This window comes from Meles meles, chromosome 5 (assembly GCF_922984935.1).
Source record: "Meles meles chromosome 5, mMelMel3.1 paternal haplotype, whole genome shotgun sequence".
NCBI classification, from domain to species: domain Eukaryota; kingdom Metazoa; phylum Chordata; class Mammalia; order Carnivora; family Mustelidae; genus Meles; species Meles meles.
This window is the reverse complement of record NC_060070.1, coordinates 100,158,319-100,174,792: the sequence shown is the minus strand read 5'-3', so window position 1 is coordinate 100,174,792 and position 16,474 is coordinate 100,158,319. Positions and strand designations below refer to the sequence as shown.

The 16,474-nt window shown below is 45.4% G+C and overlaps 1 protein-coding gene across 1 annotated transcript in view; it reads left to right on the top strand.

Annotated features, from left to right (window-relative positions):
- LOC123941759 (fibrocystin) overlaps positions 1-16,474 on the top strand; it is a 361,193-nt gene that overhangs the window by 30,298 nt on the left and 314,421 nt on the right. The window contains exons 16-25 of the mRNA XM_046005454.1: positions 682-960; positions 2,145-2,234; positions 2,333-2,423; positions 3,102-3,244; positions 4,863-4,993; positions 5,988-6,163; positions 8,724-8,862; positions 12,059-12,186; positions 14,682-14,866; positions 15,750-15,872. Coding sequence (XP_045861410.1) covers positions 682-960; positions 2,145-2,234; positions 2,333-2,423; positions 3,102-3,244; positions 4,863-4,993; positions 5,988-6,163; positions 8,724-8,862; positions 12,059-12,186; positions 14,682-14,866; positions 15,750-15,872 — 1,485 coding nt within the window. The remainder of the gene's footprint in view (positions 1-681; positions 961-2,144; positions 2,235-2,332; positions 2,424-3,101; positions 3,245-4,862; positions 4,994-5,987; positions 6,164-8,723; positions 8,863-12,058; positions 12,187-14,681; positions 14,867-15,749; positions 15,873-16,474) is intronic.

Genomic DNA, 16,474 nt, shown 5'->3' with positions numbered 1-16,474 from the left:
ATCTTCACAGCACCTCTGTGAGCTAATTATATTTATCTCCATTTTCCAGATAAGAAAATGGAGGCTTAGAAAGATTGTATGGCCAATCCAGGGCCACTTGGATCATAAGAGGCATGGTGGTTAGAGTTCAGACTCTATCTGTCTGATTCTAAAACTTGTGCTTTTTTCCCCTGATATTTGGGCAGAGCTGTAGCCAGTCTTATTTAGGATTTCCTGGTCAGCTTTGAAGGATAAGAAAAAGTGCTTTTAACAAAAAGCCAAGATTCACTAGCAGCACTGACAAAGAACCACTTATGCCCTCAAATTATTAACATGCTTCTATAAAATTGTTTTGCTAGTTTCTAGAGAAACATTGTAGATGTTGGTGCGGTCAAGTCATTCTAGGTTTCTCAGGTGGCTTAGTATTATTTTATCCATAGTATCATGTAAAGTCAGGGTTTCCGGTTGGCTGTTTCTGCTCTAAACATGGACCATTCAGCCTCATCTGAATACAGTTTAATAGACAGAAATAGAGTGCGGGGCAGAGCAGCATATACAACCACAGGTGTGTGATTGAGCTGACTTGTTGCAAAAGCAGGCCAGTCCAAAGACCCTGTCAGTAGCTGTTCAGGCACTTGCTGTTTGAGAAGGAAATGCCCATAGCATCATAGTATTGACTGTGATATGCTTCTTGGGCCCCAGGTGAAAGTGGCCTCCATCAGGGTGGGCATTGCTGACTGGTTTGACGCTTGGGAGCAGAATGGGCATGATGGGACCTGGCAACGGAAGACCCCCAAGTTGGAGCTGGTTGGTGGCACCAGCTACTACCTGGAAGCAGAGCATTGTGGGAGAGCCCCCAGCAGGGGAATGAGAATTGGCGTCCAGATCCACAATACCTGGCTGAATCCTGATGTGGTCAGCACTTACCTCCGGGAAAAGCAGCAAATCCGAATCCACGCCCAGAGACTTCCGGAAATCCAGGTGTGTGGCTCTTCTCCGCCCTGTGGGTTTAGATTCAGGGGCTGAATGCTGGAAGGAACATCATCTGGCCTAGTGGAAGGATCACTAGCTGGGAGCCAGGAGGCTTGAGTTGTAATGATAATTCTGCTGCCAAAGGGATAGGATATTTATCCAATAGGATTGTGAGGACATCTCAAACAAATGCCAAGTCTTATTATTATTTTTTTAATTTTTAAAAAAGATTTTAAAGAGAGAGAGAGAGATCAAGATCACAAGTAGGCAGAGAGGCAGGCAGAGAGAGAGGGGGAAGTAGGCTCCCTGCTGAGCAGAGATCCTGATGTGAGGCTCGATCCCAGGACTCTGGGATCATGACCTGAGCTGAAGGCAGAGGCTTTAACCCACTGAGCCACCCAGGCGCCCCACCTGGTCTTAGCATTAGGAATTTAAGTTCCAGGTAAATTCTCTTTTAGAATCTTGTTCTCTGGAGTAGAGATAAAGTCCTGCAAACAAACAGACCCATGTACGCACACACATGAGTATACACACACATGATTCCTTTGCTGTTACTGATGCAGGTCCTATCTCTCCACTTGTGGTGTTTTCTCCATCTGCTTTGTACAGGTCAAAGCCTTTGGGTCTCTCCGTGGTGCCCCCTACTTGTGTTGAACAATATCAGTGTCCTTTCAGTTGCTCACTTCTTGGCGTACAAAGATGAATCCCTATGGACTCTGCTTTTCAAGTTTAGAGTCTAATAGTAACACATGTATGCAAATAACCATAGAACAAGGTAGAAAAGAGCAAGTGATGGAAGTGACCGATCTTCCTTCATAATTAAAATAAAGTGTGACTGTCAGGGAGCATGCGAGGAGCAAAGCAGAAACAGAATAAGCCTCTGCTCCTGCCCACTGGCCCCCACCCCACCCCTGGGAGAGGGCGCTAGGTGAGAAAGGATGAAAGGGGTCCTTCAGGGGCAGCACTGACATCTCACACCCTAACAAGCAGTGGGGGACACGGGAGGATAGGGAGATAGACGTAGAAGAGTTTTCGTTCAGAGCTGACACTTGGGTTTGCAGATATTTCTAGATGATAGTGAGTTTAGACAAAACTGAAATTACAAATAAAAGGAAATAGACAGTGGAGGAGATGTGTCCCGAGTTTCTCTGGCTTAATTAGCCCGCGTCACTTATTCCTGTCACTCTTGACAGATGCTGACAGTGTCTGGCAGAGGGAGCTTCGTCCTTACTTGGGACAATGTCACCAGTCAGCCAATCCCTGGAAATGTCACAGCCCATCAGGTGGGAACCTTCTTCAAATAATGACAGGGGAGGAGTTGGGGGAGGGGTCTTTATGCCCATGGTGTACATCCTTGAGTTTGTTTGTTTTTTTTAAACAGATTCAAAGAGCCATTGAGGAGTTACTTGCCGTCAAATGCAAACTGGAACCACTTTCAGCTAGCAGCCTACTCTGGCTTGGGTTTGAACAAGGTGTGCTTTCCTTGGCTTGACAAATGCTGATCCTCTTCCCATTGTCTATCTCTCTATCTTTTTCATTTCCTGCTACCAGAGTCAAGAAAAGTTACGGAAGCTGGATGTGGACACCCAGTGGCTATGAGAGTGACGACACACGTGGGAGGAAGTCACTTGGTGTGGGTTTCAGAGAAAGAAAAGCCATTCCCCCCGGGGCTGTCAGGTGGAGTGCTCTCCATGCCACCCATGGGAGAAAGGGCAAACCATTCAGGCAGGAACAAAAACACTATAACAATGTATCTTATTTAATTCTAATTGTAGCCAAATAAAGGAATTGTTACATGAAACAGTTGTTTTACCAAATTCTAAACATATGAGGGCAGAACATATGAGGGCAGGTTTTAAAGATACTAATGTGAGCTCAGTTATAGTGAGAGCTCCTTGTCTCTGCTTCTCAACAGTTTTTGATGCCATGGTACACAGAAAAATTGTCATCAATTTTCGATGCTCTGTGGCAGACAGAATGGGGCTCTCCTTTCAGGAGCCTTCAAGCCTTCAAGCTCGAGCCTCGCTCCGCTAACCCAAAGGCTCAAAGGCTGATGTCATGGTGAACTCATAACCCAACCTCTTGACACATGTTGGGAAGCTCTGTCTTATCAATCTCTATGCCAGTCTTCCTGTTTTATCTGCCTCCAGGCCCAGAAGGTTCCAGCTTTGAGGGGGACATCACCAGTGGGACAGAGCCCTTCTGTGGGAGGTTCAGCCTCCACCAGCCTCGACACCTTGTCCTAACACCCCCGGCTTCCCAGAAGGGCTACCAGCTAGATCAGTACAGGCACGTAAGTAGCAGCCCTCACCCTCCCAGGGGAGGTGGGTAGGGAGTTGGCGTTATGCTCTGGGGTTGAGACTGAGGAAGCAGAAGCACAAAGGAGTGATTGCTATGTGTGTTTCAGGCTGAGGTTCCAGGTTTCTTAGCTGCTGTTTCAAGTGATGAACAGATACCTCTGGTCCTTCATTAGTTAGTGGTTCCATGGCAATGCCTTTGTCTTAGCTGTGAGACCCATAGATGTTTTTACATGCTCCAGGATCTTCTTTGCTCATTAGGGAAGAGCATGGACACTGTAGTCAGAATGTTTGATTTTGAATTTTTACTCTACCCCTACATGTCCTCAGCGTCTCGCTTTAGTTTACCCCTCTATGAAATGGGTAGTCATATGGTCTAGAATTGTGGTGGAGATTAAATGAGATAACCTACTAATGTGTGCCCTGGTTAGGACTCCATTAAATGCTAGTCACTGTTATTTATTATGGTTTTTTTAAAAAAGATTTTATTTATTTATTTGACAGACAGAAATCACAAGTAGGCAGAGAGGCAGGCAGAGAGAGAGGGGGGAAGCAGGCTCCCCACTGAGCAGAGAGCCCGATGCAGGGCTCGATCCCAGGACCCTGGGGTCATGACCGGAGCCAAAGGCAGAGGCTTTAGCCCACTGAGCCACCCAGGCACATCTATAGTTTTTTTTTAATTGATGCATTGACTTGCACATTTCTTGAGTAACTTATACCATTTGTGCCAAGCTCTGCCATCTTTCATAAAAAGAGAGTAGCCTCTTTGCCTTTGGTAGCTAGAGGGAGCCTAATGGGCTGGCTGAACTCATGGCAGTGTTTGGGGGTGGGTGGCTAGAGGACTCTCCTTCAGGCCTGAGATTGTGTCATTCTTTGATATTCCTCAAAATTCCATCTCCTACGTGTTTCAGGGTTCAGTCAGTTCTTAGTGGAACTGCCGTGGGAGCTGGGATTAGGCATGTCAGGTTGGGGTCCCATCCATCTACCAGCCTGCCCTCTGCAGGACGGGATCCCAACAAGGGGCCATTTGCCCAACATGGGGAAGGTTGAAATTATGGAGATGATTCTGGTTGTCACACCTGGGAAGTGTTACTGGCATCCAGTTGGCAGTTTCTAGGGATTTGCAGAACATCCCCCAATGCACAGGACAATACCCCCGCCTCCCCCCGACCAGAAAAGAATTATCCAGTTCAAAAGGCCAACTGTGGAAAAAAAAATCCTGTAATAAATTCTTCTTGAGAATTTTGCTTAACTCAGAAACCAAGGATGACAGTGAATTAGAGTTCAGGCACTGAGACTCAGAGAGGTGAAGTGACTCACTCAAGGTTACACAGGTTACTGGGTCAGAACAAGGGTGTTCTAACTGAGATACTCCAAAGTCCTAACTGCCAAGCACAGTGGTAGGCATTTCCTAACTCTCTGCAGAGTCAATGAGAATTTATTCTGTTTGCCTTTCCAGCGAGACTAGTAAGCTCTAGGAGGATGGGACCTGGGCTGACCTTAACTCTCACGGCACAAGAGAGTCTCCTAGGGACGGGACCCTCTTGATGACACATTGCTTGAATGGCTGCTTCTTGCACTAATCGAACTCACACCCTTCTCTGGTGTCCATAGTTGTGCCTTGCATACAAAGGCCACAAGAATAACATCCTGAAGGTGACCGTATTTTTCACAACCGACTCTCAAAACTTCATTAAGAAGAACATCACCTGTGATTGGAGTCTTGTGGGGACCAGTCCCAACAGGTAGCTAATCTCTGGGGAGTGTGGTGGCAATTCCACTGGCTGGGATGATTAGCTCTCTTGGGGATAGGGGCCCCTATGAGGTACTGATGATTTCTTATTTTGGGCCTCAGATATTAACCTAGGGTTCTTTTTATTTTTTAATTTAACTATTTATTTTAGAGATAGAAAGCATGCACATAAGGCAGGGAGAGGGGCAGAAGGAGAGTCTCAAGCAGGCTCAGACTCCCTCCTGAGCATGGAGCTGGATGTGGGGCTTGAACCCATCACCCTGAGATCATGACCTGAGCTGAAATCAAGAGTGAGACGCTTAACCAACTGAGCCACCCAGGCACCCCTTCCCTTGGGATTCTGAACACATCTTAGTCAACTAAGAAGTTCGATTTAAGAGCAGTTGTGAGGAATATAATACTTTTTACAAATGCCCTGACACTTTTCGTGGGAATAGAATAATAGAACATCATATGTGGAAGAGATTTTAGAGACTGCTCCTTGACATCACCGATAGGAAAAACTGGGACCCAGAGAATTTTGGTGTCACCAAAATTTATATGGCAAGTAAACAAAGACTCTGCAATGAAACTCAGGCCTCTTGCTCCCTTGATTCGGTATTCTTTCCATATAGGTCTTATGAGTTTTGTAAGTGGTCTTAAACCTCAGTGGGTCCAGGAGTATTAATCTTCTCTGTGGTTAGAGCCTAACGTATGACCTGCTGAAGATACATAATTATATTGTAATCTGAAAATGCTGCTGACATTGTCATGAGCGAATGACTGCCTTGGAATGTGCCTCACCCACGTGATACCACAGGTTGAGCCTGTCTTGGATGGGATGCCTGTACCCATGGCACACAGGACTCTTGGAGTGCAGGGGTTCTTGGGGTGTCTCTCCTGACTGCACAGTCTGTAGGCCCCCAGGCTGGTGAACTTGGCTCTCTGGGAAGGGGCTGCAGGTGCACACAGAGAGGCCCAGTTCTGCTGTGGGCTTTGTTTTTCAGCTGGCGGTTCACTTGCATGGACCTCTGGGAGACCTGTGTGCATGACTGTGTGGATCTCGAGCCAGTTCTGGCAAACTCCTCTGTGCTGGTTCACCAGATTGACCTCTTCCCTCTGTCTCAGGAGACCCGTGGGTTCTATGTGGATGAAATTATTATTGCGGACACAAACATAACAGGTGATTATCCAATCTGCTCTCTTCGAGGGGCCTATCAAATGCTGACCTCAGACTTTTCTGCTAGGGGGAGTTCTTCTTTTAATGCAGAGGAAACACGTGACTCCCCATCTTGTCTGGTTGGTCCTGGAAAGAAGATTGGTTTAGGATTGTGTGCCCTTGGTCCCTCTATCTTTCTAGCTAATCCCCCCCCCCCCCATTTATCTAATGCTTTCTCTTCTGTGCTCTTACCCCAGTTTTACCACTTTCATGCTGAGAAGCTTTGTTTCCTCATCTGCAAAATGGGCATAAGCAGGACCCCATCTTATTGAATTACTGTGAAGGTTAACTGAAGTATAGAATGTAATGAAGTCATTACAGGTCTTGGACCTTGGGAAGTTCTCAATAAATATAAACAATTATTATTACTATTATCATGATTATTGTTAGTTCAGCAGGATTTCTCCACCTGTCCATGAATTTATATGTCATGCCAACTGCTGGAAGGAATAAGGCAATATCTGGTCCTGTAAATGGGCTAAAGGTCTCATTTACACCTTCAAGGCAGACTCAGAAAAGTGAGAATTAACCATGTCCTTATGAGAATAGGCTTGTCTTGCTTTCTGCCTATCCACGTTCCTCCTACTCAACTTTCAGAGCTCAAGCTTGGCCCTTTCCTCCATGATCTTCCCCCTTGATCTCCTTTAGGCTCAGCAAACTCCCCTAGCTTTGCTTGTCCATGAGTCTTAGGTACAAAGAACTCATCAGGGGTCCTACTGAGGCTGTCCAAGTATGATAGGCACTCAGGGGAAGAGAAACCCACAGCCAAGACAGAACGGGACAGTCTGTCCCCGGGCTTCGAGGTTTCCAACTTTTGCCCACTTTCCATTTTCCCTTTGTAGTCTTTTGTCTGAAAGTTATAGAGCTGAGGGCAAGAGAGTTTGGGGGATGGTGGCAAGAGGTCTCACCTTCAGTCCTGAAATCTCCTCATTCTAGGATACTCATCAAAATTCCATCTCTTACCTGGTTCACCAGTTTAAGTGTATGGGGGCATCTGTGCTTTGACTGATTTCAAACCCTGTTCATGTTATGGCACAATTAGGTGATGATAATATTCAAATGGTGTGCTGGGGTAACCACCTGAATTTCTTGGGGCCCAAGACAACTGGCTGGGCCTTTTGGTGCTCTCCCCACCCCCCACCTAAGCACTATCTGGATTCCCGGAGTGCTGAGGGGATCAATATTTCATGCACTTGAACCATCGACTAGGAACTCAGGACTAGATGATCAACACTGTTTCCACTCTCTCTAAACCCCTGAAGTCCAGGAGCCAGAGCCCCTCCTCACTGCCCTTTAGCCACCAAATGCTCCAGTATGTGGGACCACCCAGGGTTGAGGGGAGGAGGAGGGAGAAAGGGAGGAGCGACTGGGGTAAAATAGCCCCCTTCCCATTTTGTCTAGTTTCCCTGCTGGCAATGACTTTGCTTTGAGGATAATTTAATGGCAAGATGAACCCTCCACAATCGGGCCTGATAGCCATTGTTGAGATTTATCTGATCAGCTTTACACTTTATATTCTCTGATCTCATCTCCTCTATGAACGTTACTTGTATGTAATGGTGCCTATCTCTTACTTCTCACTGAGATCTCAGAAGCCCATGAAGTGCTCTGTAGATGAGGAAACCAAAACTAAGAGGGGTTGAGTATCTTGTCCCAAATCACACAGCTGGGATGTGGGGGGTGGGGGTGGAGACTGGCATCTGGACACCAGAGCCAAGCCTTCAATGACTCTGTGCCCAGGTGAGCAAATAAGCATTTATTAAACACCTACTGTGTGCCTGGTATTGTGCTAAATTAGCAGGGGACAAGCAAATATGGTGCCCTTACACTGTCTACTGTTCTGATCATACAATTCTTGGGGAAGATGTGTCCCTTACCCAGGGGAAGGGGATCTTAAAATATATTGTGCTGGTCATTTTGAATCTGCCATCCCACTAAACTCCCCATGCCATGCAGATTGATGTGTTATGATTCCCACTTAACCAGTGAGGAAACAGTCTTAGGTTATGTTGATCAGCCAAATGGTTACCTAATACAAGTGGAAAATCAGGATTTGCGCAGTAGTCGGTTTGAAGGCTTGCCCTGTTTCTGCGCATGTGCTGAGCCCCCGCTGTGAATGAGAGGGCGCCTGTGCACTCTGTGTGTTCTGAAGGGGATCTGCTGTAGGTTCCCAGAGTTGCCAGGGCCTTGGGGAGGAAAGAAGGAAGGGGTAGCAGTCCCGCTGCAGTAGGTCCTCTCTGTGTGGGGGTGCGTCCCATAGCATCGAGAGGGACGTTGGACTGGTGTGGGGCTTATTAAACTGATCTATGGAATTAGCGTTTGTCTCCCTCAACCATGACCTCACATTTTCCTTCTGGTCGGAAGCCGCGTGCTCCTGCCTCCTTTTCCTTTGCTCTCATGGTGGCAGACAGGTGGGAATCTCTGCTTGAAGGGGGGGGCTGAGAACTAAGTAACTCAGCATCTGCCGCTGGGATTTTCCGCCAGACACCAGTTGCTTGCTGAGGATGGGATCCTTGGTCTCTAGTTTCTCAAGCAGATTCCCAAACAGCTCGCCCCGGAGGCAACCTGGTGGAGTCGCTCTGCGTGGTGGGATCCCCTCCAGTCTACAACGTCAGCTTCTGGTTGGTGGGGTGCGGCCGGGAGCTCCCACTCATCACCGCAAGGTAGGGAGAGGTGTTTGCTCACTTGTCCCTTCTTAGGGTTGTTTTGGCCTGGGGGGGACACAGAGGTGGGAGTTTTATCAGGAAGAGCTACCTGACTTGTTGCTTAAAACCACGGTTCTCAGTCTTAATGCAGAACAGATTTCACCCACGAAGTCTTGTTAAAACACAAATTGCTGGGCCCTAACCACTCTGTCTCTAACTCAGTAGGTTTGAGGAGAGGCCTGAGAATTTGAGAATTTGCATTTCTAATGAGCTCCTAGGCAATGCTGACTCCACGGGTCTGGGGTCTACACTTTGAGAGCTAGTTTCTGGTAAATTTGTTTTTAAGTAGTTGTATTTTTCTGCTGTTCAGAGCTTCCCATTACCACTGTATTCTGTTTACTTTCCTCATTCCATTTCCCATATATTGATCTAATTGGAATTTTTCGAGGTGAAATGAAATAGTCTAAGAAAAAACCCAGCTGTTTCTTTTGGGGGGGGGGAGGTTATTATGCTAAGGGAAATAAGTCATCAGAGAAAGACAGTTATCATATGATCTCACTGATATGAGGAATTTGAGAGGCAGGGTGGGGGTGGTTATGGAGGGAAAAATGAAACAAGATGGGACTGGGGAGGGAGACAGACCATAAGAGACTCTTTTTTTTTTTTTTTTAAAGATTTTATTTATTTATTTGACAGACAGATCACAAGTAGGCAGAGAGGCAGGCAGAGAGAGAGGAAGGGAAGCAGGCTCCTTGCTGAACAGAGAGCCCGATGCGGGGCTCGATCCTAGGACCCTGGGATCATGACCTGAGCCGAAGGCAGAGGCTTTAACCCACTGAGCCACCCAGGCGCCCCCCATAAGAGACTCTTAATCTCAGGAAGCAAACTGAGGGTTCCTGGAAGAGGGTGGGTGGGAGGGATGGGACAGCTGGGTGATGGACACTGGGGAAGGTATGTACTATGGTGAGCACTGTGCATCGTGTAAGACAGATGATTCACAGACCTGTACCGACCCCTGAAGCAAATAATACATTATATGTTAATAAAAAACAACAAAAAAAGCTGTTTCTAAGAACTTACCACCAGATGGCACTAGAGGCCCATAAGCGTTGCTTCTTACTAGCCAAGAGGGTCTAGGCGCTGTTTATAAAGCAGTAACCTAGGATCAGGCTTCATCCACCCAACTCCTGGAACACACGTGTGCTCTAATTCGTTCTTTTCATTTTTCACTTAAACCCCAATAGGGATGAAAGACTCGAGATGCGCTGCCTTTAACATTTTTCTTTCCATCTTTTTCTAACATGTGCCAAGATGAGTTCTGCTCGTACATGGCTGGGGCAGGTGCAGAGAGCTTGAGTTTGTGGTCTGCTCTCCTTGAATTAGTGTTCCATGGCCCGCTGGGCAGGAAAGACATGCAGACCATCATCAGGATCAAGGAGTGAAGGAGCAGCGGTGGGGGAGGGGGAGCCTCCATCTTAGCCAGCCTGCAGTCCTGCATTCCCAGTGCCAACGCTTTAACTCAGAGATGCTAGAGACTGATTTGGGTTACTCTGAACAGGTACCAATAGAAGGGTCGGCAACCTTCCTCAAGTCCCTTAACTCCTTCTGGAAGCCTCCCGGCTCAACAACACAGGACCCCCTTGGGCTGGCCTCTGCTAACTTCATCCCCCAATGCAGATGGCATTTTTTTTTTTCCTTTTTTCTGTATAGTTGCATTTAAGTGCATCGATATGTAGTTCTTTTTCTTTTTCTAAAAGATTTTATTTATTTATTTGTCAGAGAGAGCACAAGCAGAGGAAGCCAGAAGCAAAGGGAGAAACAGGTTCCCCGCTGAGCAAGGAGCCTGATGGGGGGCTTGGTCCTAGGACCCTCCAGATCATGACCTGAGCTGAAGGCAGATGCTTAACCCACTGAGCCACCCAGGCATCCCCATCAACATGTAGTTCTTAATACTGATAAAGGTCACATATATTTATTGTTGAAAATTTGGAAAATATAGTAAAAGACTTAGGAAAAGATAAAAATCACTCATAATCCCTCTGCTTGGAGGTAACTTGTACTGACATGTTAAATCCATATTCTAACTCCCTTTTTTCTAAGCAGTTTTTGTATACATATACCCATATATATGTATAATATTTACTTTTTAAACCTCAAATTGGGACCATACATTACACACTATATTTGGCAACATGCCCATTTCAATTAATGGCCTAAATTGAATATTTCCCTGTATCATTGATGGGGAATGGTATGATTTTTCTAAAATATGATTTCATTGGCTGAATGGTAGTCCATCTCACAGTATGTCATGATTTATTTGACCCATCTATTGTATTAAAAGCAAGATTAGGCAGACCAGTGTGTTTGCACACAGGAACTAGCTAAGAAGTTGGCCAGAAGGAGTGGCCTGTGTGTCAGATGGATACAGAGTGGGGAAGCGTCTGTGAAACAGGGCACTGTCTGCTCACTTGATGATGTGAATGGGTTAGAGAAGACCACGTTCTCTGTCTACTCTGTGCTTCAGGGCCAAAGCTGTGGAGGCTGGGGTCATCACTTTTTATTCTGGGTTCCTGTGTTCCCAGAATCAGTGCAGAGACAGGGTAGAACATTCCTGTAAGAATCCGAATATTTGCAACGCCTGGGTGGCTCAGTTGGCTAAGTGTCTGCCTTCGGCTCAGGCCATGATCTCAGAGTCCTGGGATCAAGCCCCACATCGGGCTTTCTGCTCAGTGGGGAGTCGGCTTCTCTCTTTGCCCTTCCCCCTGCTTGTGTTCCCAATCTCTCTGTCTCAAATAAATAAACAAAATATTTAAAAAAAATTTAAAAGATTTTATTTATTTATCAGAGAGAGAAAGAGAGCACAGGCCAGGGGAGAGGCAGGCAGAGAGAGAAGCAGACTCCCCGCTGACCAGGGAGCCTGATGTGGGACTCGATCCCAGGATCCTGGGATCATGACCTGAGCTGAAGGCAGATGTTTAACCGACTGAGCCATGTAGGCATCCCAATAAATCTTTTTTTAAATAAAGAATCTTAAAATTTCCACTCTACCTCTTCTGCTGTGATGGGACAGGGTATCCAGTGTTTGGGAGGTTGAGATTGTGTCCTGGAAACATGGCTGACTGCATGTTCTTTGAGCTGGGGTTAAGTTCTGTCCGGAGTGGCACTTCGGGATGGTTACTGTGCTTAAGGCTTTGTTTTTGACCTGCCACAGCTCTGTGCCCACTGAAGGAGGAGAAGAAGGATCTGGTGTGGTCCAGGTGACAACACAGAGTATACAGAAGACAAGCCCACCTTTAGGAGGATACTTTCGCATCCAACTTCCTACCACAGAGATTCCTGGTAAAGGGACAATTGGAGGACATTGTTGTCTCATTTTCATTTTTAGGGATATTCTCGGGCTAACAGCATCCTGAGAGATTGTCAAGCAGGGTGACAGCCTTAAAGCCATTTTGTTTAGTTTCCAGCATTTGAACATGGCCTTCTTAAAATTAAAGATCTGGACAATAATGATACCATATCATTTAATAGGATCCCAACTTTTTAGTTTTGTGGATGTGGAAACTGAGTGGATTAGCTTCCCGGGGTTGTTATAACAAATCACTGCAACCTTGGTGGGTTCAAGCAATAAAAATCTGTTCTCTCGAATTTCTGGAGGCCAGAAACCCAAAATCAAGTTTTCAGTGGTGCCACACTCCCCCCGAGGGCTCTAGGGGAGGATCTCTTTCCCAGCTCTTCCAGCTTCTGGTGGCTGCCCATATTCCGTGGCCACATCACGCCCACTTCTGCTGCCATGGTCTCATTGTTTCTTTCTCTTCTGTCTCAAAACCTCCTCTGTCTCTCTCTTATAAGGATACATAGGATTGCATTTAGGGCCTACCTGGATAACCCAGGATAAGTTGTTCCTCTCAAGATTCTTAACCCTCTTCTGCAGTAGAAGATAATATACAGTCTTGGATGCCTGGGTGGCTCAGTTGGTTAGGCTGCTGCCTTCGGCTCGGGTCATGATCCCAGGGTCCTGGGATCAGTCCCACATCAGGCTCCTTGCTCAGTGGGGAGCCTGCTTCTCTCTCTGCCTTGCCTGCCACTCTGCCTGCTTGTGCTCTCTCTCTTTCTGATAAATAAATAAAGTCTTAAAAAAAAGATTAAAAAAAAGATACAGTCTTTTGCCTTATAAGGAAATAGTCCTAGGTTCCAGGGATTAGCACACTGATGTCCCTTTCTGAAGGCCCATGGGCCCAGTATACTGGAGCTTGCCCAGAGGTCACACAAACAGTTGATGGCAGGTCTGGATATGAACTCGGGTATTTGATTATTAGGTCAGTCCTCTTCTCTCTAGAGTTTCCTAGGCCAATTTCCAAGGTAGCCATCATCCTTCCAAGTCAAACTCTATGGTGACACCATATGCTATTGAGAATTTCAGTGGTCATAAAAGTGTAGCAAGAGCTTTCAGATGTAATTGGCATGGAACCTTTTCTAAATCCTTAAGAATACACACATTTCACAAAGGATAAGGAATAGAGGTGATGGCACTATTTATTTGATAAGACCCTAGGAGAATCAGAAGGGAGGCTCAGGAGAGGTCACGGGTGGCTATATAGAAATTGGCACATGGTCCAAAGGTCTTCTGCCTTCCCAAGAAGAAAGATGGTTGGGCTTCCAAGAATCTTCTCGGGTGGGAGGAATGGGGTTTTAACTCCAACAGGGCCAATAGGACACACCGAAGGCCATGGGCTCTTGGAATCTGATAAATGCGTGAGTAAGCGAGAGTGCCCTGTGTCTCTGAAGTCCATCCCTGGGTCATAAGCTTCTCATGAGCTGCAGCTTGTTGGTAGATACTCTTCCTGCCGCTGTGTTCTGTTGTGATGCCCTTCACATCACTGCCAAACAATCCAGGGAAGTCAGCCTTATGTAGGACTTGGGAAATGGTAATGGCCTCAAATTATCTAAACGTGGAACAACCTTTTTTAAAAGGAGAAGCATTTTGTTTGCATTTTAGAAGGACACTGGTTTTTTCTTAACCCTCCCAGGCCATGTGGAATTCAAGAGGAAGACCCTTGAGGAGTTAGAAGGCATTTTAGGTTAAGTGAAAATCTGTCTCGCTTGGTTGGCCAGCTTCTGAATCTTGTTGGGTCTCATTTTCTTCATTCCTAAAGTAGGCATTAGAATACCTAAATGGCCCACCTCACGGGGCTTTTGGGAGTAGCTAATGAAATGGAAACTTTTGGTAAAGCAAGAACCAGGGTTCAAACACGAGCAGGGCTTAAGCACAGAGCGCTGTTATTTTTCTGTGGGGATGTGGAATGGGGAAGCAGGTGGTTGGGCTTAAAAGAATTCTAATAGAGAAACCAAAGTTCAATGCCAACATTCCTCAGCTGGGTTGGCTAAGTTTTTATGGGTGTCAGCTGCTGTGTGCCTCCCCCACTCCCTGTGAAAGGTGGCCAACTTTTCTCTGTTCACAGGGCCAGCTAAATTTTTCCAGGGAAAACCCACCATTTAATTAAGCTTTTCAGGCATTACTAAGGTGTCTGGAGTGTATATTTGGAGTTGACAGTAGAGAAGGCTTTGTCTGATGTGATGATGCTCCCCGTTTGCTATGAGATGAGATACTGATTAAAAGTATCTCAGTATAAAAAGTAGGCATCTCCTTGTTTTTGCCTTAGGAAACACATGGTTAACTGGCCTGGGGTTTCACTCAAAGGCACATTTTGAACTTGAGGGTCTCCTCTATAATTGTGGGCTTCTTAACATTTATTCTCTGTTATTTTAATGAGGAAACCCAGTGCAGTGGAGTAATTAGTGTCTTGTGTGTTTTATATCAAAACCTTATTCCACAGATGTCCCTGTGCATGTATCAGCTAGTGACCTTCGCAAGCTCTTACAGAACAATGCTGATAACTTCACATCTAGGTACCTCAATGTCAGCGACTTCGCTGTAACAAAGGATCTGAAGTCTTGCTACGAACATGTGTGGACCCTCTCCTGGTCCACCCAAGTTGGAGACTTGCCCAATTTCTTTAGGGTATGTATGCTAGTGCTGTGGATTTGGCATGCAGGAGCAATTTTGTTAAAAGAAAATCAGAATTATATGGGTGAAAACTGTCATGAATTATTAATTTTGTTGGAATATTCAAATATTCGGGAAGTTTTCAAGGCAAGTTTTTTATCTCATACGTTCAATTGCTGATAAAGCAATTTAAACCCAATGTCTTCTTCCCTAACTCAGTGTAGGTAGAAGTTGTTGGTCAGTGTCCATCGTACAATGATTCTACATCTGTTATTGGATAATTTAAGCAGATGTGATTGACTTAGATTATCATGGAGGCAGATGGCACAACAGAAGGAAGTTTCGAAAAGGATTTGCTGTCTCTGGATAATGACAAAACCAGATGCTCTTGCATATTTAGGGTTTTAAAAAATAATCTAATGATCATCTAGCATTTGGTTATTATAAAATGAAACTCAAGATAAAATTTTATCCCCGTTATATGGTATTGTGGGTCACCTGGTTTTCAAACAGAATACTGGGGTAGAGGTGGAGGATGGACGAGAGTCATCTCATAGCACTTTCCCCCTTATCTTTTATTTTATTATTTTGGATTGCAAACATATAAACGAGAAAAGCACATGGAAGCAGAATATCTCAAGACAGAGAGAGAAGATTGTTTTTTGTGCCTTTGTTTTTTTGGCAGCTCTGCTGGCACATAAATATTCCTCAAGTCTACTGGGGCTTTCATTAACTGTTACTTACAGTTAGGTTTCTAGGATTCACCCCACTGTCACCTTCACTTTCTAGCATCTGGTTACCTGAAATGTGAAGAGACCCTTCATCATGAGGTTTAGACTTCTATTAGATTAGACTTCTGTTCCGTGACAGAATTCACCAGAAAATGTAACCATCTCAGGTCTCTGATGCAAATCTGACTGGAGTGGACCCTGCTGCAGCCATGCGTGTGGTGTATGATGGTGGAGTTTTTCTTGGACCCATATTTGGAGACATGTTGGTTACCGCCAACCAACACACTCAGGTGAGAGGGCACGGGCTGCCCAGAGTACAAACACCACTTCCAAGGGTCTCAGCCCAGTATCCTGGATCAGTTTTCCACTCCACAAAACAGAGACAATTATGGTTGTCCCCTTTCTACGTCCACGGTGCATGAAAAACACTTCGAAAATAGAAGCACTTTGTAAACACAGTATCCTATTATTATAATTATTGATGCTGTAATTATGGTGCCCAAAATGGTGAACCTCGATAGCCACATAGGAATTGCTAACTCCATGCAGTGACACTGGAAAGTAAATGAGCTAAGTCCGTGCCTTTTCTCCTTAAAATGTCCTTTTATCTTTTCCGTCTGCCCGTACTCCTGTTATGGGTCATCTGCTTTTAATTTGAGAAAATTTTAAAATGTGAAAACTATAAAGAATAATGTAACCAACACCTGGGTATCCAAACCAAAGGTTAATAATTGCCAGCATTTTGATAGATTATATTTTGTGTGTGTTTATGAATAAAAGAGAACATGAGAAATAACATTGAAGTGTTCATTATCATGTATGCCTTCATGCCATCCCCACACCCTTTCCCTCCATAAGCAAACAGTATTATAAATAGAGTGTGTGCTTTTAA